We start from the raw sequence: 26,771 nt of genomic DNA on the forward strand, positions 1-26,771 counted from the left end.
TGATGAAATTGGGTGCAAGTGCACGGTTAGAAATCTGAGCCTAAATTTTTAATATTTTATCGGTTTAAACACTTTTCGAAACATTTTGCTACTAAATTTAATATTTTGTTTTGTTTTATTTAATTTCAATTTAAACTTGTTTAAACAATAAGTTTAAAATATTAAAATTGTGTTAAAACAAAGCCAAAAAAGTTTAAAATAATCTCAATATACAATTTGTAGTCACTTCTGGGTTTGAAACAAAAGCAAAAGGTTTCAAACCCCTAAAAATAGAAACTGGAATAGAAACGTCTGCTTTTAAAACTTATTCTAAGTGTTTAAATTTGGTACAGAAAATTCAAAAATAACAAATTTTATTTGTTTTTTTATTTATATTTTATTTTAAGTTATCGAAACATTTTCCAAAATTTTGTTATGCATATAAGGTGTTATGAAATGATTTCTTACACACTAGGTAGGGCAACGATGTAGGAAAAATCTCTAGTTCAAAACTGGCGCGTTTCGGAAACTTTAAATGCTGCTTCTGGTACGATATTAGAGCATTTATCGAAACGTCCGAGCCAGTGGGGAAGTTTGGGAAAAGAAATCATACTCATAGTCGAAGTTACTTTAAGCTGGTAGCAGTTTCTTTGTGATAACATATTTCGCAAATTAAAAATAAATAAATGTAAGGCGCGATAACCTCCGAAGAGATCTAAGGCCGAGCTTCTCTTCCAATTTGCGTCGTGCTCCTCTTGATTTTTCCCTACAAATTGGCCGGACGGGACCTACATGTTTTATGCCGACTCCGAACGGCATCTGCAAGGCAGATGAGTTTTCACTGAGAGCTTTTCATGGCAGAAATACAATCGGAGCGCTTGCCAGACACTGCCGAGGGGCGACCCCGCTTAGAAAAATTTTCTTCTAATTGAAAAATCTTATTTCAAAATTTTTGATGTTGCTTTGCCCGGGAGTTGAACCCAGGGCATACGGTGTGATAGGCGGAGCACGCTACCATCACACCACGGTGGCCGCAAATTAAATATGAAAAATAATAACCAAAGCTGTCGGTTTTATAGCTGAATAGAATTTTTTTAGTACCGAACTTGTACTTATTTGGCAATTTAGGTCTAGTTCCGGACCAAAAATGTGTATCACTAGTTACTTATTGAAAGGATTTCAGGGAAGCGCCCACTATATTTTATTTATTTTTTTATTCTTATAACTTTAAGTTTAGACTTCTCCAGTTGCAAACTGAAACCCAGTTCAATGCACTCACTTTCAGGAAGACCGTTATAATCTATATTCAAACAAAATTTGGTTTTATCACACGTCTCAAACTTTTTACCGTGTACCAAAATCTCAAACCACTTATTAATAAAAAGTGGCAGCCGCATTGTGGTAGGAGCGTACTTCGCATACCACACCGAAGGTAATGAGTTCAAGTGCAGCCAAACAACATCAAACATTTGGAACAAGTTTTTAAATTGAAAAAAAAAATAAAAATATGTCCAAGCGCGCTCGCCCCTCGCCAGTGATTTGGCATACACTCCAAGCATATTGCTACTATGAAAAGTTTTTCGGTGGAAATGGATCTTCCAGCTTCCGCTTGCAATCGGCATAAAACATGTAGGTCGTGTCTGCCAATTTGTGGGGAAAATCAAAAGAGAGCAAGACGCAAATTCGAAGAGAAGTATGGCCTAATTTTTCCCGGAGATAAATCGCGCCAAGCATTAATTAAGTTGTTTTTCTTTTTAATTTTTTATGGTTAATGCGTCAAGCGTTAAAAAAAATCTAAATCAGTTAAACAAACAGCTTTTGTTCTACTAATATAACAAATATTTTGTTTCGCTATTCTTTTTCAAAAGAAAATTTAACTGTACTTAATTGCTCGTTTCTATATTTGTACAGTTGAATTGTGGTATTAAGTTATACGTGTACGCTAAGTAATGCGTATTTTAAAAACAAAAAATCAGGTCCCGATTTGCCCTCAACGGGGCCCTAGGCAACCATCATTTTGGGTGCCCTTTTTTCATGTCCGTTCTCTTCTTTTTATACTCAGCGTGCTTTGCACACAGGGTATTATAACTTTGATTGGATAACGGTTGGTTGTACAGGTATAAAGGCATCGAGATAAATATAGACTGCCATATTAGAGATATACGCCGCCGATTAGGGTCGTTTTTCGCACGCCGCCGCCGAATGTCAAAAATATCGGCGCGGCGGCGGCGGCCGGCGCGTTACTATATTTTCTATTCGTTTAAGACTGTTTAGGCCATTTATTGTTCATGTCGAAAATTGGTCGGATATGGTCGAAAGTGGTTTCAACGGATGCGCATCACTGACAGTTATAAGAAACTAATTGCGAAATTTAACTCTTTCTAACTGTTCAAAAGTTATTTAAAAAAACAGGCGCTTTCGATGTCAGCTTAACACGGACTTTGCATCACCCAATTCACCAAGTTGTTAAAACAAAACACTAATAGAAAAGTTATATATCTAATAAATTTATATGCTCACTATGCATATTTTTTCAATACAACAATGAATTCAAATAAAATGTCCCAAGGCGCACATGTTTTCAAATTGTCCTCAAGTTGTTAAAAAAAAAAGCAAATTAACCACAAAAGATGCCGATTTAAAAAAAATTGATATTGCGATTGGCTGAAAAAATAAGCGACATCAGTGGCGCAAAATCCTTTAGTAGGTTCTAGGGGCATAAACACTCCTTTGAAATGATTCTAACCTCATACTTAAGTTGGGGATATATGTACGTATAAGGGTTTGAAAAATCACTTGGGCTTACATTCAAACATCTGTTGTCTATTTGCGAAACTATACAATAGGATCTGAAATCTTAATTTTAGATTTTCACACTTAATCCTCCAACACCCAATTCTCCCGGTTTGAGATTTCCTAAAGTTGGCGGCCCTATCCAAAACTAGTCCCTTGGAGTGAATCACATTGATTATAGCCTATCAACCAAGTTTAAATATCAGCTACACGTTACAAATGTGAATATTTAGGCACATATATTTACCAGGTGAGGTTTTGTCCTTCGCAAGAACACTCAAAGTGGTGAAGGAAAAGCTTTCCCAAGACAGTGGAACTAAGGACCGTGTGTTCTACTACCCTAACGTAGTGGACAGTTGAACTAGTCTGAAAACTGAAGCTACGCGGTCATCCATAGTGAGCTCTTATATCATAAGGCCGGAAAACAGAAGTTAACATCTTTCAACTTAAAATCGGTCGACTTTCATTCTAAAATATGATTTTGATTTAACGAAGACTATTGAAATCAATGTTGTGAACACAAACGTCTGCAAAATTTGGTCTACATTTTAAAAATTTTATCCAGGGTCCTTGTAAAATTTTAATTATATAGATGCGCCGAAGATTATACGATTTTCACCCATTACGCAATGACATCCACTTAGACTGCTTATGATTTCGAAGGCGGCATCTTTGGCTGAATAGTCACTCCCTAACGTTTCAAGGTGTTTCTCTGGTGTAGCTCGGCAGCATAGCGCGACAAAAGCATCCGTTGGTAAGTCTTTGGAGCTACACCTAGAGCTTCTAGGAAAGTGACGTCAACGAAGGTTCGAAGTCGCATTCCTATAGCTTCTGTGCTGGTATATGGTGTGAGGGTCAGGAGGCGTGGTAGAGACTGGTGGTCGGGATTGCTACTGTTCGCACATCGGGAATAGCTCTTAAAAACAGCCGAAACAACTGGAGGCGCCCTGTGCCACGAGAGTCATGAGTATTAAAAGACCATTAATAGCAACCGTAAGTCACCTTTGTGCGTGGCCGCCAAGGAGCCACAAGTGATTTAAAGGAATTGTGTTCGCGACGATTATTAGGAGTTAACCCTAGGTGAAACTACGCTTTGCACGAGATATACAGACAAAAGTGTGACTATTTTATGTATCTCTATTTATTTTCAGCAGACGCAGCAGTACCAATTCCAAAGACCGGGGTTAGGTTCGAAGCCTCTCTGGAGTAAGCAAACGAGGGACAAGGAGCTACTGCTGAAAATTTTTGAACGGTCTGCGAGATCTTGAGGCAAAACCCCCGGATCTTTCCGAAATGGCCAACACGTTGATTTCCTTAAATACATACAAATAAAAACTTTCCTAAATATTATTTTTTTAAGTAGAAAAATCAAGCTTTTTTAAAGTAAGAACACCGGCGTAGGTCGGCGCGCCGCCCACGCCGCCGCCGCCGATAAGGTGATCGGCGTAATCCTCTATGCCATATATCAAAGTCATCAGTATCGAAAAAAATCTGTCCGTCCGTATGCCCTTTACCACGATAACTTGAGTAAATTTTGCGGTATCTTGATGAAATTTGTTATGTAGGTTCCTGGGAACTCATCTCAGATCGCTATTTAAAATGAACAATATCGGACTATAACCACGCCCGCTTTTTCGATATCGAAAATTTCTAAAAATCGAAAAAGTGCGAAAATTCATTACCAAAGACGGATAAAGCGATAAAACTTAGTATGTGGGTTGACCTTATGTCGCAGAATAGAAAATTAGTAAAACTTTGGACAATGGGCGTGGCACCGTCCACTTTGAAAAGAAAGTTTTGCAAGCTGTAATTTGGCAGTCGTTGAAGCTATCATGATGAAATTTGGCAGGAACGTGGCTCCTATTACTATGTATGCTTTATAAAAATTAGCAAAATCAGAGAACGACGAAAAAAAATTTTTTAAGACAAATTTTTACAACAAATTTAATATCTTTACAGTATATAAGTAAACTATGTCAACATTCAACTCCAGTAATGCTATGGTGCAACAAAATACAAAAATAAAAGAAAAATTCAAAATGGGCGTGGCTTCGCTCTTTTTCGTTTAATTTGTCTACGATAATTTTAATGCCATAAGTCGAACAAAAATGTACCAATCCGTGTGAAAATTGGTAGGAGCTTAGTTTCTAGGACGATAACTGCTTTCTGTGAAAAAGGCGAAATCGATAGAAGCCACGCCCAGTTTTTATACACAGTCTACCGTCTGTCCTTTCGCTCGGCCGTTAACACGATAACTTGAGCGAAAATCTATATATCTTTACTAAACTTAGTTCACGTACTTATCTGAACTCACTTTACCTTGGTATAAAAAATGGCCAAAGTGCAGCCACGCCCACTTTTTCGATATCGAAAATTACGAAAAATGAAAAAAATGCCATAATTCTATACAAATACGAAAAAAGGGATGAAACATGGTAATTGGATTGGTTTATTGACGCAAAATATAACTTTATCAAAAACTTTGTAAAATGGGTGTGACACCCACCATATTAAGTGAGGAAAATGAAAAAGTTCTGCAGGGCGAAATCAAAAGCACTTGGAATTGTGGCAGGAATTTTGTTCCTATATATATAAATAAATTGGCGGTACCCGACATGGACCTGGTCCACATTTTGGTCGATATCTGGAAAACGCCTTCACGTATATAAATAAGGGCCACTCCCTTTTAAAACGCTCATTGTTACCTTTAGTTTGATATCCATATCGTACAAACACATTATAGAGTCACACCTGGTGCACTTTTATGGCGATATCTCGAGAAGGCGTCCACCTATAGAACTAATAAGGCCCACTCCCTTCCAAATAACCACTAACACCTTTCATTTGATACCCATATCGTACAAACGCATTCTTGAGTCACCTCTGGCCCACATTTATGGCGATATCCCGAAATGGCGTCCACCTATAGAAATATGGCCAACTCCCTTTTAAAATACTCTTGAATACCTTCCATTTGATACCCATATCGTACAAACATATTCTAGAGACACCCCTGGTCCACCTTTATGACGATATCTCGAAAAGGCGTCCACCTATAGAACTAAGTCCCACTCCCTTTTAAAATACTCATTGACACCTTTCATTTGATGCCCATTTCATACAAACACATTCCAGGGTTACCCTGGGTCCATTTTCCTACATGGTGATTTTCTCTTATTTTGCCTCCAAAGCTCTCAGCTGAGTATGTAATGTTCGGTTACCCGAACTTAGCCTTCCTTACTTGTTTCCATTAAAAAATACAAACTTATATCTTTCATAAAAATTTTATTGTCACAATGTAATAATATCAATAAAATTACTATCTGCATTATCGTTTTCTACATTTGTTTTCGGAAAATTCATCAATAATATCATCAATATCGATTTTGTTCAATAACTCTGACTCAATGCAAGGTATACCTAACATCTCTTGTGGCTCTTGTCGCGTTGTAGCTCTTTCAGCAGCTTTGATTCTTTTTAATTGCGAGAAGGATCGTTCGGCAGAACAATTTGTGATGTTTAATGTTAAAAAAATCTGAAGAACATCGGATAATTGATCTTCCATTAGAATCTTATACAAATAACTATGAGTTTTTTGTGCATCAGTGTATCTGGAGTTCACTTAACTTTGGAATTGTTTCATTTCAATGACAAATTCTTCCAAATCTAGAATAAAACTACCTTTTTGTGAAGAGGAAAAGCTTGGTTTTATCCGGATTTACCCCGAGTCCTGAGCTTTTTGCCCAGTTACAAATGGTTGATAAAACAGTATCCATTAAATTGCAGAGTGTTTGCCGAAATTTTCCCCGCATAACAACACAAATATCATCTGCGTAGGCAATCACCTTATGACCACTCAGATCCATGAGTTGTAGTAGTTGGTTGACCGTCACCACCCAGAGCAATGGAGAGAGAACACCTCCTTCCGGGTTGCCTCGATTTACCATCATCTGGATCATATGTCCACCAAGCTCCGTGCAAATCTTTCTTCGAGTAAGACATGCGTCTATGCTCAGATTCGTTAAAGCCGAGGCAATTGCCTTCTGTGTAACATTATTAAAGGCCCCTGTTAGACCCAAGAAAGCCACCAGTGTATATTATTTGAAGTCGATAGATTTTTCAATGACAGATACCAGGGAGTGCAGAGCAGTTTCGGTTGATTTGCTTTTACAATACGCATGTTGAGCTTGTGAAAGAAGCGATGGGTCTATCGATCTTCTGATACAATTCTCAAGAAGTCTTTCCAATGTCTTGAGGAGAAAAGAGAATAGGTTAATAGGCCTAAAATCATTGGGTTTTGAGTGAGAGGCTTTCCCCGCCTGTGGTATAAAGACTACCTTAACCTCCCTCCATAAAGCGGGTACGTAATTAAAACTTAGGCAGCCTTTAAATATAACCCTTAACCATGGCGTTATTATTTCGGCAGTGTGTTGCAGTTGGGCCGGGAAGTTGCCATCCGGCCTGCTGATTTGAAGGGCCCAAAAGTAGATAGCGCCCAGTCTAGCTTTCTATCATCCGTAATATCATCAATTAACAGCTGTGAGGGTGCCGCTCCGCTGATAACGGTTGCAGACACATCCTCGCATGCTGGAAAGTGTGAATATAGGAGTAGATTCAAGGTGTCCGTGCTAGAAACTGTCCAGGTACCATCTCCTTTTTGGACGCAACCTATTGGCGTTTGCGTTTTGGCGAACACCCTCTTCAAACGGGAGGCAGCAGATGTGGAATAAATCCCGCTACAGAAACTTGTCCAGGAAGAGCGCTGTGCTCCTCGGATAGCTTTTTTGTAAGAATTTAAGTTGGTCTTGTAGAGTACCCACGATGATACGTGGCCGTCATGCTTAGCTTTGTTAGAATCCCTTCTGCAAGTTTTCCTGAGTTTATCCAGGTCAGAAGACCACCAAGCTGGCTTATGCGATTTCTTCATCCGCTTGATGGTACAAGCCCTATCTAGAGCAGACTTACACCGCTGACTAAAAATATTGACGAGTTCATCAAGCTCTTCCTCATTTCTGGGTTGGTGCACCACCTCACCCCCTAAACTTTTATCAATGAGCTTTCTATAGTAACCCCAGTTAGCATTCCTAATATTTTGTATATACTTATGTTCAGGGGGCAACTCGGAAATAGAGAAGCTTATATACCTGTGGTCTGAGAAGGAGTGTTAATTTAAAACTCTTCAAGAAATAATACGGTCGCTGAAGGTTTTAGACACCAAAGTGATGTCAAGCAAGAGTAACTCACCTCGCTCATTTGAGTCAAAACTGCCTCACTGATTCTGGTAGGCATTTGCGTCGCCTCCTAGCACTAGAGCTTCGTTCCGTGGGTTTGCACATCCCACGAATTCTTTGAACATCGCCGCAGTACCACCTGCATCGTCGCCCTTTCTGTCTTCTCAACGTTGACTAATCGCCAGTTCTTCGTCGGGAGATTGGAGTTGAAATCCTGAAAGGTGTCCAGAATTTCATTAGGTTCCGTAGGCTTCACTGGAACCCATATACTCGCTCTTGGGGGCGATGGAATTCCTTCGTTCTACCACTTTTAGGCGTAAACCCAGGTACACCTCCCCAATAAGAGCCACCGCTGATTTATACAGCTCTACAGACCTGTTGTCCCCACAGGCAATCTATTTTGCGTTTCCCTGGAATCATGCTGCATCGGCGCACTCGGGCGGAGTTACAGGGTTTTATCGTAGCACCTGCCGTGCTACACTACAGATCGCGGTCTCGATCCACTTCCACTGTTGTTTAGGGATCCTACCTTCGGCGTTGCTCTCATCAATCTCGCCAATGATCTTCCGATTTTTGGCTATTTCCGCAAAAGACTGTGCACAGCCTCCCTGCGTTTTGGCGCCTTCGGTGCCTTTGGGGTAACTTTATCCGCTGAACGCTGGCGCTTCGAGACTTCCCCTTTGCCGTACATGTTCTCGTCACCTAAGAGGCGACGCTTTGGGATGACGGTGTAGTGTGCAAAGCGAAGCATCCCCATCAAAGGCACCCTAAAATATCTAATAAGAGTTTTAAATTTTTATAATCAGCTGAGCACAGCTCACAGAGTATATTAACTTTGTTCGCATAACGGTAATCCGTAACGGCATAAACTAATCGAGATAGATATAGACTTCTATATATCAAAATGATCTGGGCGAAAAAAGAATTTATTTAGCCATGTCCGTCCGTCTGTCCGTCCGTCCGTTAACACGATAACTTGAATAAATTTTGAGGTATCTTGATAAAATTTGGTATGTAGGTTCCTGGGCACCCATCTCAGATTGCTATTTAAAATGAACGAAAACGGACTACAATCACGCTCACTTTTTCGATATCGAAAATTTCGAAAAACCCAAAAAATGCAATAATTCATTACCAAAGACGGATAAAGCGATGAAACTTGGTAGGTTGTTTGACCTTATGACGTAGAATAGAAAATTAGTAAAATTTTCGACAATGGGCGTGGCACCGCCCACTTTTGAAAGAAGGAAATTTGATTGTTTTGCAAGTCCTAATTTAGCAGTCGTTGAAGATGTCATGATGAAATTTGGCAAGAGCATTACTCCTATTCCTATATATGTGCTAAATAAAAATTTGCAAAATCGGATGACGAACACGCCCACTTCTTAAAAAAAATTGTTTTTAAAATAAAGTCAAATTATAACAAAAATTTAATATCTTTGCAGTATATAAGTAAATTATGTCAACGTTCAACTCCAGTAATGATATGGTGCAACAAAATGCAAAAATAAAAGAAAATTTCAAAATGGGCGTGGCTCCGCCCTTTTTCATTTAATTTGTCTAGAGTACTTTTACAGCCATAAGTCGAACAAAAATTAACCAATCCTTGTGAAAGTTGGTAGGGGCATAGATTCTATGACGATACCTGATTTATGCGAAAATGGGCGAAATCGGTTGAAGCCACGCCCAGTTTTTATACACAGTCCACCGCCCGTCCTTCCGTTCGGCCCTGAGCACAAATCGATATATCTTTACTAAACTTAGTTCACGTACTTACCTGAACTCACTTTATCTTGGGATAAAAATATGGCCGAAATGCAACCACGCCCACTTTTTCGATATCGAAAATTACGAAAAATGAAAAAAATGCCATAATTCTATACCAAATGTGAAAAAAGGGATGAAACATTGTAATTGGATTTGTTTATTGACGCAAAATATAACTTTAGAAAAAACTTTGTAAAATGGGTGTGAAATGAAAAAGATCTGCAGGGCGAAATCAAAAGGCATTGGGATCTTGGCAGGAATACTGTTCGTTGTATTACATATATAAATAAATTAGCGCTACCTGATAGATGATGTTCTGAGTCACCCTGGTCCACATTTTGGTCGATAACTCGAAAACGCCTTCACATATACAACTAAGGCCTACTCCCTTTAAAAATACTCATTAACACCTTTCATTTGATTTCCATATCGTACAAACACATTCTAGAGTCACCCTTGGTCCACCCTTATGGCGATATCTCGAATGTCAACAAACACATTCCAGGGTTACCCTAAGTTCATTTTCCTACATGGTGATTTTCCTTTATTTTGTCTCCAAAGCTCTCAGCTGAGTATGTAATGTGCGGTAACGCCCGAAATTAGCCTTCCTTACATGTTTAAGCTAAAGTATTTCATTCAAAGACTGTTAGAGAAAGTTCTGCAAATTTAGAACTCCCTATACATTTTTTAGTAATGACATAATAGGCTTTGAATTAGTTATTTCTCAATTTTTATACCCAGCTGCACTTGTACACAGGGTATTATAACTTTGATTGGATAATGGTTGGTTTTACAGGTATAAAGTAATCAAGATAGATATAGAACTCCATATACATTCATATCAAAATCATCCGTATCGAAAAAAAATTTGTATATATTGTTATTGAAAATGAGTGAACTCGGGCGATACCTAAGCAATCTTTATTAAGTCTTCTTTTCATCAGCCTTCGTTTGGAATCGGCATAAAACATGTAGGTCGCGTCTGCAAATTTGTGGGGAAATCAAAAGAGAACAAGACGCAAATTCGAAGAGAAGTTCGGCCCAAATCTTCTCGGAGATAAATCCCGCCAAGCATTAATTAAGTTGTTTTTCTGTTTCATTTTTTATGGTTAATGCGTCAAGCGTTATACAAATTCTAAATCAGTTAAACAAACAAACAGCTTTTGTTCTACCAAAATAACAAATTCAACGTTGTTATGTATATTCCATCGTAATGAAATTAGCGCGTATTCTTTTTCAAAGGAAAATTTAGTTTAACTTGGTTGCTCGTTTCTATATTTGTACAGTTGAATTGTGGTATTAAGTTGTACGTGTACGTTAAGTACTACAATATGACCGTATTTTTAAAACAAATAATCAGGGCCGCATTTACCCTCAACGGTGCCCTAGGCAACCATCAATTTGGGGGGCCCTTTTTTCACGTCCGTTCCCTTCCTTTTTCGATTAAAAAATACAAACTTATATCTTTCATAAGAATTTAATTGTCACGATGTAATAATATCAATAAAATTTCTATCTACATTTTAAACATGTCGTTTTCTACATTTGTTTTCGGAAAATTCATCAATAATATCATCAATATCGATTTTGTTCACTAAATCTGACTCAATGCAAGGTATACCTAACATCTCTTGTCGCTCTTGTCGCGTTGTAGCTCTTTCAGCAGCTTTGATTCTTTTTAATTGCGATAAGGATCGTTCGGCAGAACAATTTGTGATGTTTAATGTTAAAAAAATCTGTAGAACATCGGATAATTGATCTTCCATTAGAATCTTATACAAATAACTATGAGTTGTTTGTGCATCAGTGTATCTGGAGTTCACGTAACTTTGGAATTGTTTCATTTCATTGAAAAATTCTTCCAAATCTCTAGAATAAAAACGAAGTAAGTTATTTATAGCTTCGTGGAAGTCTCCATTACTTAGAGAAAAGTTGATGAGAAATGCAAATCTCGCAAAGCGATACGAACGTTAGCAGAAGGTGCAAAATATCAGGAAACCCCCAAATTCGTTACAATACATTTATTTATTTGTCATCCATCATTAGTCATTCACACATTCATCATTCTAGATGAAATTTCCGCTTGAAGGCTTCTAAACCCTCTGTTCCAAAAATAACCGAAATTGTTCAATATAAAAACAACCAGTGTAAATTTTGAGATAATTCTTTTTTATTATTTAATATACTCTCATTTCAGTTCGATACACTTCTTTGCACGCTCATACAATTTGTCAAATGAGTCGGAAATGTCCTATTAAGGAACCTTGTCTAGTTCGTCGGTCTGCGCCTTTTTAATGCGGTCAATTGAGTTTTATTTAGTTGAGTAAAATTTAATTTCAGTTCTGATTATATTTTTCTTTCGCTCCCTAGAATTTTATGCTTGTAAGAAAACTTTAGAAGTCTTTTTAATTTTTCGGGGGCACCCCAAAATCGGGGGTAGGCCTATTCTGCGTACTTGTTAATCCGGCCCTGTAAATAATATGTCCAAGCGCGGTCGCCCCTCGGCAATGATTTGGCATACACTCCAAGCGTATTGCTACTATGAAAAGTGTTTCGGTGGAAATGGATCTTCCAGCTTCCGCTTGGAATCGGCATAAAATATGTAGGTCCCGTCTGCTAATTTGTAGGGAAAATCAAAAGAGAGCAAAACGCAAATTCGAAGAGAAGTTCGGCCCAAATCTTCTCGGAGATAAATCCCGCCAAGCATTAATTAAGTTGTTTTTCTGTTTCATTTTTTATGTTTAATGCGTCAAGCGTTATACAACTTCTAAATCAGTTAAACAAACAAACAGCTTTTGTTCTACCAAAATAACAAATATTTTGCAATTCTTTTTCAAAGGAAAATTTAGTTGTACTTGGTTGCTCGTTTCTATATTTGTACAGTTGAATTGTGGTATTAAGTTATACGTGTACGCTAAGTGATACGTGTACAATATGACCGTATTTTTAACCCTTTACCGATAGGACATCGATCTCCCAAAAATATATCCTTGTATAGCAAGAAGGCTAACAATATTTCACTATTTTTTTCGTTACAAGTTACTTAATCTTATCTGAATGCATACACCCGAACCGATTTTCATTTAAAGTGTTTACTATAACAAGTAAGGAAGGCTAAGTTCGGGTGTAACCGAACATTACATACTCAGTTGAGAGCTATGGAGACAAAATAAGGAAAATCACCATGTAGGAAAATGAACCTAGGGTAACCCTGGAATGTGGTTGTATGACATGTGTATCAAATGGAAGGTATTAAAGAGTATTTTAAGAGAGAGTAGGCCATAGTTCTATGGATGGACGCCATTTAGGGATATCGCCATAAAGGAGGACCAGGGCTGACTCTAGAATATGTTTGTACGATATGGGTATCAAATGAAAGCTGTTAATGAGTATTTTGAAAAGGAGTGATACTTAGTTCCATAGGTGGACGCCGTTTCGAGATATCGCCATAAAGGTGGACCAGGGGTGTCTCTAGAATATGTTTGTACGATATGGGAATCAAATGAAAGGTGTTACTGAGCATTTTAAGAGGGAGTGGGCATTAGGTCTATAGGTGGACGCCTTTTCGAGATATCGCCATTAGGGTGGGCCAGGGGTGACTCTAGAATGTTTATACGATATGGGTATCAAACGAAAGGTGTTACTGAGCATTTTAAGAGGGAGTGGGCATTAGGTCTATAGGTGGACGCCTTTTCGAGATATCGCCATTAGGGTGGGCCAGGGGTGACTCTAGAATGTTTGCACGATATGGGTATCAAACGAAAGGTGTTACTGAGAATTTAGGAGGGAGTGGACATTAGGTCTATAGGTGGACACTTTTTCGAGATATCGCCATTAGGGTGGGCCAGGGGTGACTCTAGAATGTTTGTACGATATGGGTATCAAACGAAAGGTGTTACTGAGCATTTTAAGAGGGAGTGGGTATTAGGTCTATAGGTGGACGCCTTTTCGAGATATCGCCATTAGGGTGGGCCAGGGGTGACTCTAGAATGTGTTTGTACGATATGGATATCAAATTAAAGGTATTAATGAGGGTTTTAAAAGCGAGTTGCCCTTAGATGTATATGTGAAGGCGTTCTCGCGATATCGACCAAAATGTGGACCAGGTGATCCAGAAAATCATCTGTCGGGTACTGCTAATTTATTTATATATGCAATACCACTAACAGCATTCCTGCCAAGATTCCAAGGGCTGTTGATTTCGCCTTGTAGAACTTTTTCATTTTCTTCTACTTAATATGGTAGGTGTCACACTCATTTTACAAAGTTTTTTCCAAAGTTATATTTTGCGTCAATAAGCCAATCCAGTTACCATGTTTCATCCCTTTTTTCGTATTTGCTATAGAATTATGGCATTTTTTTCATTTTTCGTAATTTTCGATATCGATAAAGTGGGCGTGGTTATGGTCGGATTTCGGTCATTTTTCATACCAAGATAAAGTGAGTTCAGATAAGTACGTGGGTTAAGTTTAGTAAAGATATATCGGTTTTTGCTCAAGTTATTGTGTTAAAGACCGAGCGGAAGGACAGACGGTGGACTGTGTATAAAAACTGGGCATGGCCTTCACCGATTTCGGTCATTTTCACAGAGAACAGATACCGTCATAGAATCTATGCCTCTACCAAATTTGAGAAGGATTGGTAAATTTGTGTTCGACTTATGGCATTAAAAGTATTCTAGACAAACTAAATGAAAATGGGCGGAGCCACGCCCATTTTGAAATTTTCTTTTATTTTTGTATTTTGTTGCATCATATCATTACTGGAGTTGAATTTTGACTTAATTTACTTATATACAATAAAGATATTAAATTTTTTGTTAAAATTTTAATTTTAAAAAATTTTTTTTTAAAAAGTGGGCGTGTTCTTCATCCAATTTTGCTAATTTTTATTTAGCACATATATAGTGATAGTAATAACGTTCCTGCCAAATTTCATCATGATATCTTCACCGACTGCCAAATTACAACTTGCAAAACTTTTAAATTACCTTCTTGTAAAAGTGGGCGGTGCCACGCCCATTGTCCAAAATCTTACTAATTTTCTATTCTGCGTCATAACGTCAACCCATCTACCAAGTTTCAACGCTTTAACCGCCTTTGGCAATGAATTATCGCATTTTTTCCGTTTTTCGAAATTTTCGATATCGAAAAAGTGGGCGTGGTTATAGTCCGATATCGTTCATTTTAAATAGCGATCTGAGATGAGTGCCCAGGAATCTACATACCAAATTTCATCAAAATACTCAAGTTATCGTGTTAAGGGACAGACGGACCGACGGACGGACGGACGGACGGACATGGCTCAATCAAATTTTTTTTCGATACTGATGATTTTGATATACGGAAGTCTATATCTATCTCGATTCCTTTATACCTGTACAACCAACCATTATCCAATCAAAGTTATTATACTCTGTGAGCTCTGCTCTACTGAGTATAATAACAAAAACAAGTAAGAACGGGACTGTCTTCGGCTGTGCCGAAGACTTCATACCTTTCATGAATGGGGCTGAACAATAATCTTATCCCGTTCGTAATCTCCGAATAATCGGATGTATAAGATAAGAAATATATAGTGAACAGATCTACATACCTTAACGATTTTTAAGATAAATATAAAATAAAAAACAGGTAGGTAATTCGTGTGAGGATGCAAAGTTTCAGGTTTTTTGTGGTCTGCGTGTAAAAACTATGACTACGAATCACGTATTTCAAAAATATATGACGAAAACGTAACTATTTGATGAAATTTGATGAATTTTGAAGATTCTAGCCGTAAAAAAGGGGTCAAAATGACAGTTTATATGAAGTATATAATATATATACGACCGATCTCTATGATTTTTTCAGACAACAATGTATGCTATATACGTAAGCATTTTGTGAAATTTGAAGCTTCTAACTGTTAAAACGGGGCAGAAATTGCGTAAAGTTTCTTATCTGAACAATCGGTTGTATGAGATATATGCTATGTGTACCACCGATCTCAATGATTTTTTCAGACATCAATATATGCTATACACGTAAGCAGTTGGTGAAATTTGAAGCTTCTAGCTGTTAAAATGGGGCCGAAATCGTAAAAAAATATATATATACTATATATATATACTATATATACCATCATATATATATTATATATATCACCGATCTCCATGATTTTTTGACACAACAATACATACTATATACGTAAGCAATCGGTGAAATTTGAAGCTTATAACTGTTAAAATGGGGAAGAAATTGCGCAAAGTTTCTTATCTGAACAATCGGTTGTATGGGATATATACTATATATACCACCGGTATCTATGATTTTCTCAGACAACAATATATGCTATACACGTAAGCATTTGGTGAAATTTGAACATATCTAAACGATTTTTAAGATAAATATAAAATAAAAAATAGGTAGGTAATCTGTGTGAGGATGCAAAGCTTCACGTTTTTTGTGGTCTGCATGTAAAAACTATGGCTACGAATCACGTATTCCAAAAATATATGACGTAAACGTAACTATTTGATGAAATTTGATGAATCTTGAAGCTTCTAGCCGTAAAAAAGGGTCCAATATGACAGTTTATATGAAGTATATAATATATATACCACCGATCTCTATGATTTTTTCAGACAACAATATATGCTATATACGAAAGCATTTTGTGAAATTTGAAGCTTCTAACTGTTAAAACGGGTCAGAAATTGCGCAAAGTTTCTTATCTGAACAATCGGTTGTATGAGATATATACTATGTATACCACCGATCTCAACGATTTTTTCAGACATCAATATATGCTATACACGTAAGCAGTTGGTGAAATTTGAAGCTTCTAACTGTTAAAATGGGGTAGAAATTGCGAAAAGTTTCTTATCTGAACAATCGGTTGTATGAGATATATACTATATATACAACCGATCTCTATGATTTTTTCAGACGACAATATATGTTATATACGTAAGCAATCAGTGAAATTTGAAGCTTATAGCTGTTAAAATGGGGTAGAAATTGCGAAAAGTTTCTTATCTGAACAATCGGTTGTATGAGATATATACTATATATACAACCGATCTCTATGATTTTTTCAGACAACAATATATGCTATATACATAACCAATCGGTGAAATTTGAAGCTTATAGCTGTTAAAATGGGGTAGAAATTGCGAAAAGTTTCTTATCTGAACAACCGGTTGTATGAGATATATACTATATATACAACCGATCTCTATAATTTTTTCAGACAACAATATATGCTATATAAGTAAATATTCGGTGAAATTTGAAGCTTCTAGCTGTTAAAATGGGGCTAAAATTTGCTAAATTATATATATATATACTATATATATATACTATATATACCACCATATATATACTATATATACCACCGATCTTTATGATTTTTTCAGACAACAATATATGCTATATACGTAAGCATTCGCTGAAATTTGAAGCCTCTAGCTCTTAAAATAGGGCAGTAATTACGAAAAGTTCCTTATCTGAACAATCGGTTGTGGGGGATATATACTATATATACGACCGATCTCATAAATTTTTTCAGGCAACAATATGTGCAATATACGAAAGTATATGGTGAAGTTTGAAGCTTCAATCTGTTAAATTGGGTAAGATATTACAAAAATCCTCTTTTTCTGAAAAATCGGTTGTATGGAGGATATATGCTATAGTGGTCCGATCCGGTCGGTTCCGACAAATGTCTAATCGGACACCCAAATACACCTGCTCACCAAATTTTATCAAGATGTCTCAAAAATTGAGGGACTAGTTTGCATACAAACAGACAGACGGACAGACGGACAGACGGACAGACGGACATGGCTAAATCAACTCAGCTCTTCAACCTGATTATTTCGGTATACTTAATGGTGGGTCTATCTATTTTCCTTTAAGGACTTACAATTTTCGGTTTCGTGACGAAATTAATATACCATTTCATTTTCATGAAAGGTATAAAAATAGGTAGGTAATCTGTGTGAGGATGCAAAGCTTCACGTTTTTTGTGGTCTGCATGTAAAAACTATGGCTACGAATCAAGTATTCCAAAAATATATGACGTAAACGTAACTATTTGATGAAATTTGATGAATCTTGAAGCTTCTAGCCGTAAAAAAGGGTCCAATATGACAGTTTATATGAAGTATATAATATATATACCACCGATCTCTATGATTTTTTCAGACAACAATATATGCTATATACGAAAGCATTTTGTGAAATTTGAAGCTTCTAACTGTTAAAACGGGGCAGAAATTGCGCAAAGTTTCTTATCTGAACAATCGGTTGTATGAGATATATACTATGTATACCACCGATCTCAACGATTTTTTCAGACATCAATATATGCTATACACGTAAGCAGTTGGTGAAATTTGAAGCTTCTAACTGTTAAAATGGGGTAGAAATTGCGAAAAGTTTCTTATCTGAACAATCGGTTGTATGAGATATATACTATATATACAACCGATCTCTATGATTTTTTCAGACGACAATATATGTTATATACGTAAGCAATCAGTGAAATTTGAAGCTTATAGCTGTTAAAATGGGGTAGAAATTGCGAAAAGTTTCTTATCTGAACAATCGGTTGTATGAGATATATACTATATATACAACCGATCTCTATGATTTTTTCAGACAACAATATATGCTATATACATAACCAATCGGTGAAATTTGAAGCTTATAGCTGTTAAAATGGGGTAGAAATTGCGAAAAGTTTCTTATCTGAACAATCGGTTGTATGAGATATATACTATATATACAACCGATCTCTATAATTTTTTCAGACAACAATATATGCTATATAAGTAAATATTCGGTGAAATTTGAAGCTTCTAGCTGTTAAAATGGGGCTAAAATTTGCGAAATTATATATATATATACTATATATATATACTATATATACCACCATATATATACTATATATACCACCGATCTTTATGATTTTTTCAGACAACAATATATGCTATATACGTAAGCATTCGCTGAAATTTGAAGCCTCTAGCTCTTAAAATAGGGCAGTAATTACGAAAAGTTCCTTATCTGAACAATCGGTTGTGGGGGATATATACTATATATAAGACCGATCTCATAAATTTTTTCAGGCAACAATATGTGCAATATACGAAAGTATATGGTGAAGTTTGAAGCTTCAATCTGTTAAATTGGGTAAGATATTACAAAAATCCTCTTTTTCTGAAAAATCGGTTGTATGGAGGATATATGCTATAGTGGTCCGATCCGGTCGGTTCCGACAAATGTCTAATCGGACACCCAAATACACCTGCTCACCAAATTTTATCAAGATATCTCAAAAATTGAGGGACTAGTTTGCATACAAACAGACAGACGGACAGACGGACAGACGGACAGACGGACATGGCTAAATCAACTCAGCTCTTCAACCTGATTATTTCGGTATACTTAATGGTGGGTCTATCTATTTTCCTTTAAGGACTTACAATTTTCGGTTTCGTGACGAAATTAATATACCATTTCATTTTCATGAAAGGTATAAAAATAGGTAGGTAATCTGTGTGAGGATGCAAAGCTTCACGTTTTTTGTGGTCTGCATGTAAAAACTATGGCTACGAATCACGTATTCCAAAAATATATGACGTAAACGTAACTATTTGATGAAATTTGATGAATCTTGAAGCTTCTAGCCGTAAAAAAGGGTCCAATATGACAGTTTATATGAAGTATATAATATATATACCACCGATCTCTATGATTTTTTCAGACAACAATATATGCTATATACGAAAGCATTTTGTGAAATTTGAAGCTTCTAACTGTTAAAACGGGGCAGAAATTGCGCAAAGTTTCTTATCTGAACAATCGGTTGTATGAGATATATACTATGTATACCACCGATCTCAACGATTTTTTCAGACATCAATATATGCTATACACGTAAGCAGTTGGTGAAATTTGAAGCTTCTAACTGTTAAAATGGGGTAGAAATTGCGAAAAGTTTCTTATCTGAACAATCGGTTGTATGAGATATATACTATATATACAACCGATCTCTATGATTTTTTCAGACGACAATATATGTTATATACGTAAGCAATCAGTGAAATTTGAAGCTTATAGCTGTTAAAATGGGGTAGAAATTGCGAAAAGTTTCTTATCTGAACAATCGGTTGTATGAGATATATACTATATATACAACCGATCTCTATGATTTTTTCAGACAACAATATATGCTATATACATAACCAATCGGTGAAATTTGAAGCTTATAGCTGTTAAAATGGGGTAGAAATTGCGAAAAGTTTCTTATCTGAACAATCGGCTGTATGAGATATATACTATATATACAACCGATCTCTATAATTTTTTCAGACAACAATATATGCTATATAAGTAAATATTCGGTGAAATTTGAAGCTTCTAGCTGTTAAAATGGGGCTAAAATTTGCGAAATTATATATATATATACTATATATATATACTATATATACCACCATATATATACTATATATACCACCGATCTTTATGATTTTTTCAGACAACAATATATGCTATATACGTAAGCATTCGCTGAAATTTGAAGCCTCTAGCTCTTAAAATAGGGCAGTAATTACGAAAAGTTCCTTATCTGAACAATCGGTTGTGGGGGATATATACTATATATACGACCGATCTCATAAATTTTTTCAGGCAACAATATGTGCAATATACGAAAGTATATGGTGAAGTTTGAAGCTTCAATCTGTTAAATTGGGTAAGATATTACAAAAATCCTCTTTTTCTGAAAAATCGGTTGTATGGAGGATATATGCTATAGTGGTCCGATCCGGTCGGTTCCGACAAATGTCTAATCGGACACCCAAATACACCTGCTCACCAAATTTTATCAAGATATCTCAAAAATTGAGGGACTAGTTTGCATACAAACAGACAGACGGACAGACGGACAGACGGACAGACGGACATGGCTAAATCAACTCAGCTCTTCAACCTGATTATTTCGGTATACTTAATGGTGGGTCTATCTATTTTCCTTTAAGGACTTACAATTTTCGGTTTCGTGACGAAATTAATATACCATTTCATTTTCATGAAAGGTATAAAAATAGGTAGGTAATCTGTGTGAGGATGCAAAGCTTCACGTTTTTTGTGGTCTGCATGTAAAAACTATGGCTACGAATCACGTATTCCAAAAATATATGACGTAAACGTAACTATTTGATGAAATTTGATGAATCTTGAAGCTTCTAGCCGTAAAAAAGGGTCCAATATGACAGTTTATATGAAGTATATAATATATATACCACCGATCTCTATGATTTTTTCAGACAACAATATATGCTATATACGAAAGCATTTTGTGAAATTTGAAGCTTCTAACTGTTAAAACGGGTCAGAAATTGCGCAAAGTTTCTTATCTGAACAATCGGTTGTATGAGATATATACTATGTATACCACCGATCTCAACGATTTTTTCAGACATCAATATATGCTATACACGTAAGCAGTTGGTGAAATTTGAAGCTTCTAACTGTTAAAATGGGGTAGAAATTGCGAAAAGTTTCTTATCTGAACAATCGGTTGTATGAGATATATACTATATATACAACCGATCTCTATGATTTTTTCAGACGACAATATATGTTATATACGTAAGCAATCAGTGAAATTTGAAGCTTATAGCTGTTAAAATGGGGTAGAAATTGCGAAAAGTTTCTTATCTGAACAATCGGTTGTATGAGATATATACTATATATACAACCGATCTCTATGATTTTTTCAGACAACAATATATGCTATATACATAACCAATCGGTGAAATTTGAAGCTTATAGCTGTTAAAATGGGGTAGAAATTGCGAAAAGTTTCTTATCTGAACAATCGGTTGTATGAGATATATACTATATATACAACCGATCTCTATAATTTTTTCAGACAACAATATATGCTATATAAGTAAATATTCGGTGAAATTTGAAGCTTCTAGCTGTTAAAATGGGGCTAAAATTTGCGAAATTATATATATATATACTATATATATATACTATATATACCACCATATATATACTATATATACCACCGATCTTTATGATTTTTTCAGACAACAATATATGCTATATACGTAAGCATTCGCTGAAATTTGAAGCCTCTAGCTCTTAAAATAGGGCAGTAATTACGAAAAGTTCCTTATCTGAACAATCGGTTGTGGGGGATATATACTATATATACGACCGATCTCATAAATTTTTTCAGGCAACAATATGTGCAATATACGAAAGTATATGGTGAAGTTTGAAGCTTCAATCTGTTAAATTGGGTAAGATATTACAAAAATCCTCTTTTTCTGAAAAATCGGTTGTATGGAGGATATATGCTATAGTGGTCCGATCCGGTCGGTTCCGACAAATGTCTAATCGGACACCCAAATACACCTGCTCACCAAATTTTATCAAGATATCTCAAAAATTGAGGGACTAGTTTGCATACAAACAGACAGACGGACAGACGGACAGACGGACATGGCTAAATCAACTCAGCTCTTCAACCTGATTATTTCGGTATACTTAATGGTGGGTCTATCTATTTTCCTTTAAGGACTTACAATTTTCGGTTTCGTGACGAAATTAATATACCATTTCATTTTCATGAAAGGTATAAAAATAGGTAGGTAATCTGTGTGAGGATGCAAAGCTTCACGTTTTTTGTGGTCTGCATGTAAAAACTATGGCTACGAATCACGTATTCCAAAAATATATGACGTAAACGTAACTATTTGATGAAATTTGATGAATCTTGAAGCTTCTAGCCGTAAAAAAGGGTCCAATATGACAGTTTATATGAAGTATATAATATATATACCACCGATCTCTATGATTTTTTCAGACAACAATATATGCTATATACGAAAGCATTTTGTGAAATTTGAAGCTTCTAACTGTTAAAACGGGGCAGAAATTGCGCAAAGTTTCTTATCTGAACAATCGGTTGTATGAGATATATACTATATATACAACCGATCTCTATGATTTTTTCAGACGACAATATATGTTATATACGTAAGCAATCAGTGAAATTTGAAGCTTATAGCTGTTAAAATGGGGTAGAAATTGCGAAAAGTTTCTTATCTGAACAATCGGTTGTATGAGATATATACTATATATACAACCGATCTCTATGATTTTTTCAGACAACAATATATGCTATATACATAACCAATCGGTGAAATTTGAAGCTTATAGCTGTTAAAATGGGGTAGAAATTGCGAAAAGTTTCTTATCTGAACAATCGGTTGTATGAGATATATACTATATATACAACCGATCTCTATAATTTTTTCAGACAACAATATATGCTATATAAGTAAATATTCGGTGAAATTTGAAGCTTCTAGCTGTTAAAATGGGGCTAAAATTTGCGAAATTATATATATATATACTATATATATATACTATATATACCACCATATATATACTATATATACCACCGATCTTTATGATTTTTTCAGACAACAATATATGCTATATACGTAAGCATTCGCTGAAATTTGAAGCCTCTAGCTCTTAAAATAGGGCAGTAATTACGAAAAGTTCCTTATCTGAACAATCGGTTGTGGGGGATATATACTATATATACGACCGATCTCATAAATTTTTTCAGGCAACAATATGTGCAATATACGAAAGTATATGGTGAAGTTTGAAGCTTCAATCTGTCAAATTGGGTAAGATATTACAAAAATCCTCTTTTTCTGAAAAATCGGTTGTATGGAGGATATATGCTATAGTGGTCCGATCCGGTCGGTTCCGACAAATGTCTAATCGGACACCCAAATACACCTGCTCACCAAATTTTATCAAGATATCTCAAAAATTGAGGGACTAGTTTGCATACAAACAGACAGACGGACAGACGGACAGACGGACAGACGGACATGGCTAAATCAACTCAGCTCTTCAACCTGATTATTTCGGTATACTTAATGGTGGGTCTATCTATTTTCCTTTAAGGACTTACAATTTTCGGTTTCGTGACGAAATTAATATACCATTTCATTTTCATGAAAGGTATAATAAAGCTCATGGCAATTTATTAAATATCAAGGAAAATTACCAGTGAAATACCATTTCCGAGAGTCCTTTATATTACGAGTTTAAACTGCATAGGGTCCCGATTTCTTAATAGATCTGTAAGATATCTAATTAGAGTTTTAAATTTTTTAAGTTGAAGTATTTCATTCAAGGACTGGTACATAAGTTCTGGAAATTTAGAACTCAAATTTTCAGGACGACCGTTATCTAATCTAATCTAATCTAATATCTAATCTAATAGCTAATATATATTATAAATGGGAAAGCTTTGATGTTTGGATGTTTGTCTTTGTGACTCAATCACGCAAGAACGGCTGGACGGTTTTGGAAGAAATTTAGTCTAGAAAGATCTACTAGCTATATTTTTTTGAAAATGGGGGAGGTCCTCACCACCTAGGAACAGTTATAATTTAATTATGTATTGTATTTTTCGTCTTTTTGACTGAATCACACCAGAACGGCTTCGCGCATTTTGATGAAATTTGGGACAGAGACAATAGTCTACTGGCGAAATTTTTTTCGAACATTGAAAGGGGGAGGAGGTCCCACGATCTTTTCGAATAATTACTTTTTAACAATTTTTACACATTATAACTTTACGTATACTGACCTTCACCAATATTACAAACTCAATGGGTCAAATAAGTCGAGGGCTTACAAAGTCTGGTTTTCGGGACCCCGTCAGGGTAATTCGGGACTTTTTAGGGGTCATTTGGGGACCATTTCGGCATCATTTCTGTATGGTTTTTCGGATCCGTCCTGGATTCCGGTAGGGTAATTTCCGAACTTTCTCGGGACTACTTCGGGATAATTTTGGGACCCTTCCCGCATCATTTCTGGATAGTTTTCGGGATCCCGTCATTGTAATTTCGGGACTATTTCGGGCTCATTCGGAGATCCCTTAGGGATCATTTCTGGATGGTTTTCGGGATTCCGTCCGTGATTCCGTCGAGGCAATTTCGGGACTCTTCCGCGATCATTTGGGAACCCTTCCGGGGTCATTTCTGGATAGTTTTCGGGCTCGTGTCGGGGTAATTTCAGGACTTTTTCGAGGTTATTTCCGGATCATTGTGGGACCCTTCCGGAATCTTTTCTGGATAGTTTTCGGGATCCCGTAAAGGTCATTTCGGGATGATTTGGGGACCCTTTGTGGCATCGTTTCTTGATGGTTTTCGGCATCAGTTTGTGATCCCGTGGCGATAATGTGGGGACTATTCTGGGATCATTTGGGGATCCTTTCGGGGTAATTTCTGGATGATTTTCGTGATTCCCATTTGGGTCATTTCGGGACTTTTTCGAGATCATTTTGGACCCTTCCGGGATCATTTCTGTATAGTTTTCGGGATCAGTCTGGGTCATTTCGGGACTTTTACGGGACTTTTTCGGGGTGATTCGGGGACCCTTCCGGCTTCATTCCTGGATGGTTTTCGGGAATCGTCTGTGATCCCGTCGGGGTAATTTCGGGACTATTCTAGGATCATTCCCGGACCATTTCTGGATGGCTTTCGAGATCCCTTCGGGATTATTTATGGAAAGTTTTCGGCATCCGTCCGGGATCTCGTCAGGGTTATTTTGGGACCTTTTCGGGACTATTCCGGGATTATTTTCGTGATTCTTCCGGGATCCCATCAGGGTAATTTCGGGACTATTTCGAGATCACTTTGGATCCCTTCCGGGATCATTTCTGTATAGTTTTCGGGGTTATTTTGGGACATTTTCGGGACTATTCCGTGATAATTTCGGGACTATTTCGCAATCATTTGGGGACCCTTTCGGTATCTGGATGGGTCTCGGGATCCGTTCGGCATCCCGTCGGGGTATTTTCGAGATCATTTTCGTACCTTTGCGAGATAAATTCTTTATGGTTTCCGGGATCACTACAGGACTTTTTCGGGGTCATTTTGGGTCCCGTCCGTAATCATTCCTGGATGGTTTTAGGAATCCGTCCGGGATCCCGTCAGGGTCATTTCGGGACTATTTCGGAATAATTTTGGTCCCTTCCGGCATCATTTCTGGAGGGTTTTCGGGATCCTTCCGGGATCCCGTCGGAGTCATTTCGGGACTTTTCCCGAACTATGTAGGGACCCTTCCGGTATATTTTTTGGATGGTGTTTGGGATTCGTCCGGGCGTCCGTCGTTGTCAATTCGAAACTTTTACAGGACTATTTCGGGATCATTTTAGTACCCTTCAGGGATAATTTCTGTGTGGTTCTCTTGATCAGTCTAGAATCGCGTCGTTGTCATTTCGGGACTTTTTTGGGACTATTCCGGGACCATTTTGAAACCCTTCCGGGAGCAATTCTGGTTTTCGGGATACGTCCACGATACCGGCGGAGTAATTTATGGCTTTCGATAATTTGGGGACCCTATCAGGTTATCACCTATTTTTTTACTATTACATAAATAAAATACATTAGACAGATATTTTTTTTTTAAATAGATAACTTGATAAGCAGGATAACGTGAATAGCCCATATGTTTTATTTTCTCCTTGCGGACGGGGCCGCGGATAAAGGCTAGTAATCTATATATAAACAAAATTTGGTTTGATCACATGTCTCAAACTATTTACCGTGTACCTGCAAAAATCTCAAACCACTTATTAATAAAAAGTGGCCGCCGTATTGTGGTGGGAGCGTACTTCGCATAACACACCGAAGGTAATGAGTTCAAGTGCCGGCCAAAGCAACATCAAAAATTTGGAACAAGTTTTTAAATTGAAAAAAAATAAAATAAAAAATAAAAAAAATATGTCCAAGCGCGCTCGCCCCTCGCCAGTGATTTGGCATACACTCCAAGCATATTGCTACTATGAGAAGCTTTTCAGTGGAAATATATCTTCCTTGCATCAGCTTCCGTTTGGAATCGGCATAAAACATGTAGGTCGCGTCTACCAGTTTGTAGGGAAAATCAGAAGAGAGCA

At 36.7% G+C, this 26,771-nt stretch overlaps 1 protein-coding gene across 12 annotated transcripts in view; it reads left to right on the plus strand.

Annotated features, from left to right (window-relative positions):
* Nucleotides 1-26,771, plus strand: part of Tep3 (Thioester-containing protein 3) — a 147,325-nt gene that overhangs the window by 62,091 nt on the left and 58,463 nt on the right. Inside the window, exon 19 of one of the 12 annotated variants that reach the window (XM_067767964.1) lies at nt 3,924-4,213. The exons of the other annotated variants lie outside the window; for them this stretch is intronic. Within the exon in view, the coding sequence (XP_067624065.1) occupies nt 3,924-4,040 (117 nt within the window). The 3' untranslated portion in view covers nt 4,041-4,213. Of the gene's footprint in view, nt 1-3,923; nt 4,214-26,771 lie in introns of those variants that run through there. 12 annotated transcript variants of the gene reach the window in all.

Source organism: Eurosta solidaginis, chromosome 2, assembly GCF_040869045.1.
Source record: "Eurosta solidaginis isolate ZX-2024a chromosome 2, ASM4086904v1, whole genome shotgun sequence".
Taxonomy (NCBI): domain Eukaryota; kingdom Metazoa; phylum Arthropoda; class Insecta; order Diptera; family Tephritidae; genus Eurosta; species Eurosta solidaginis.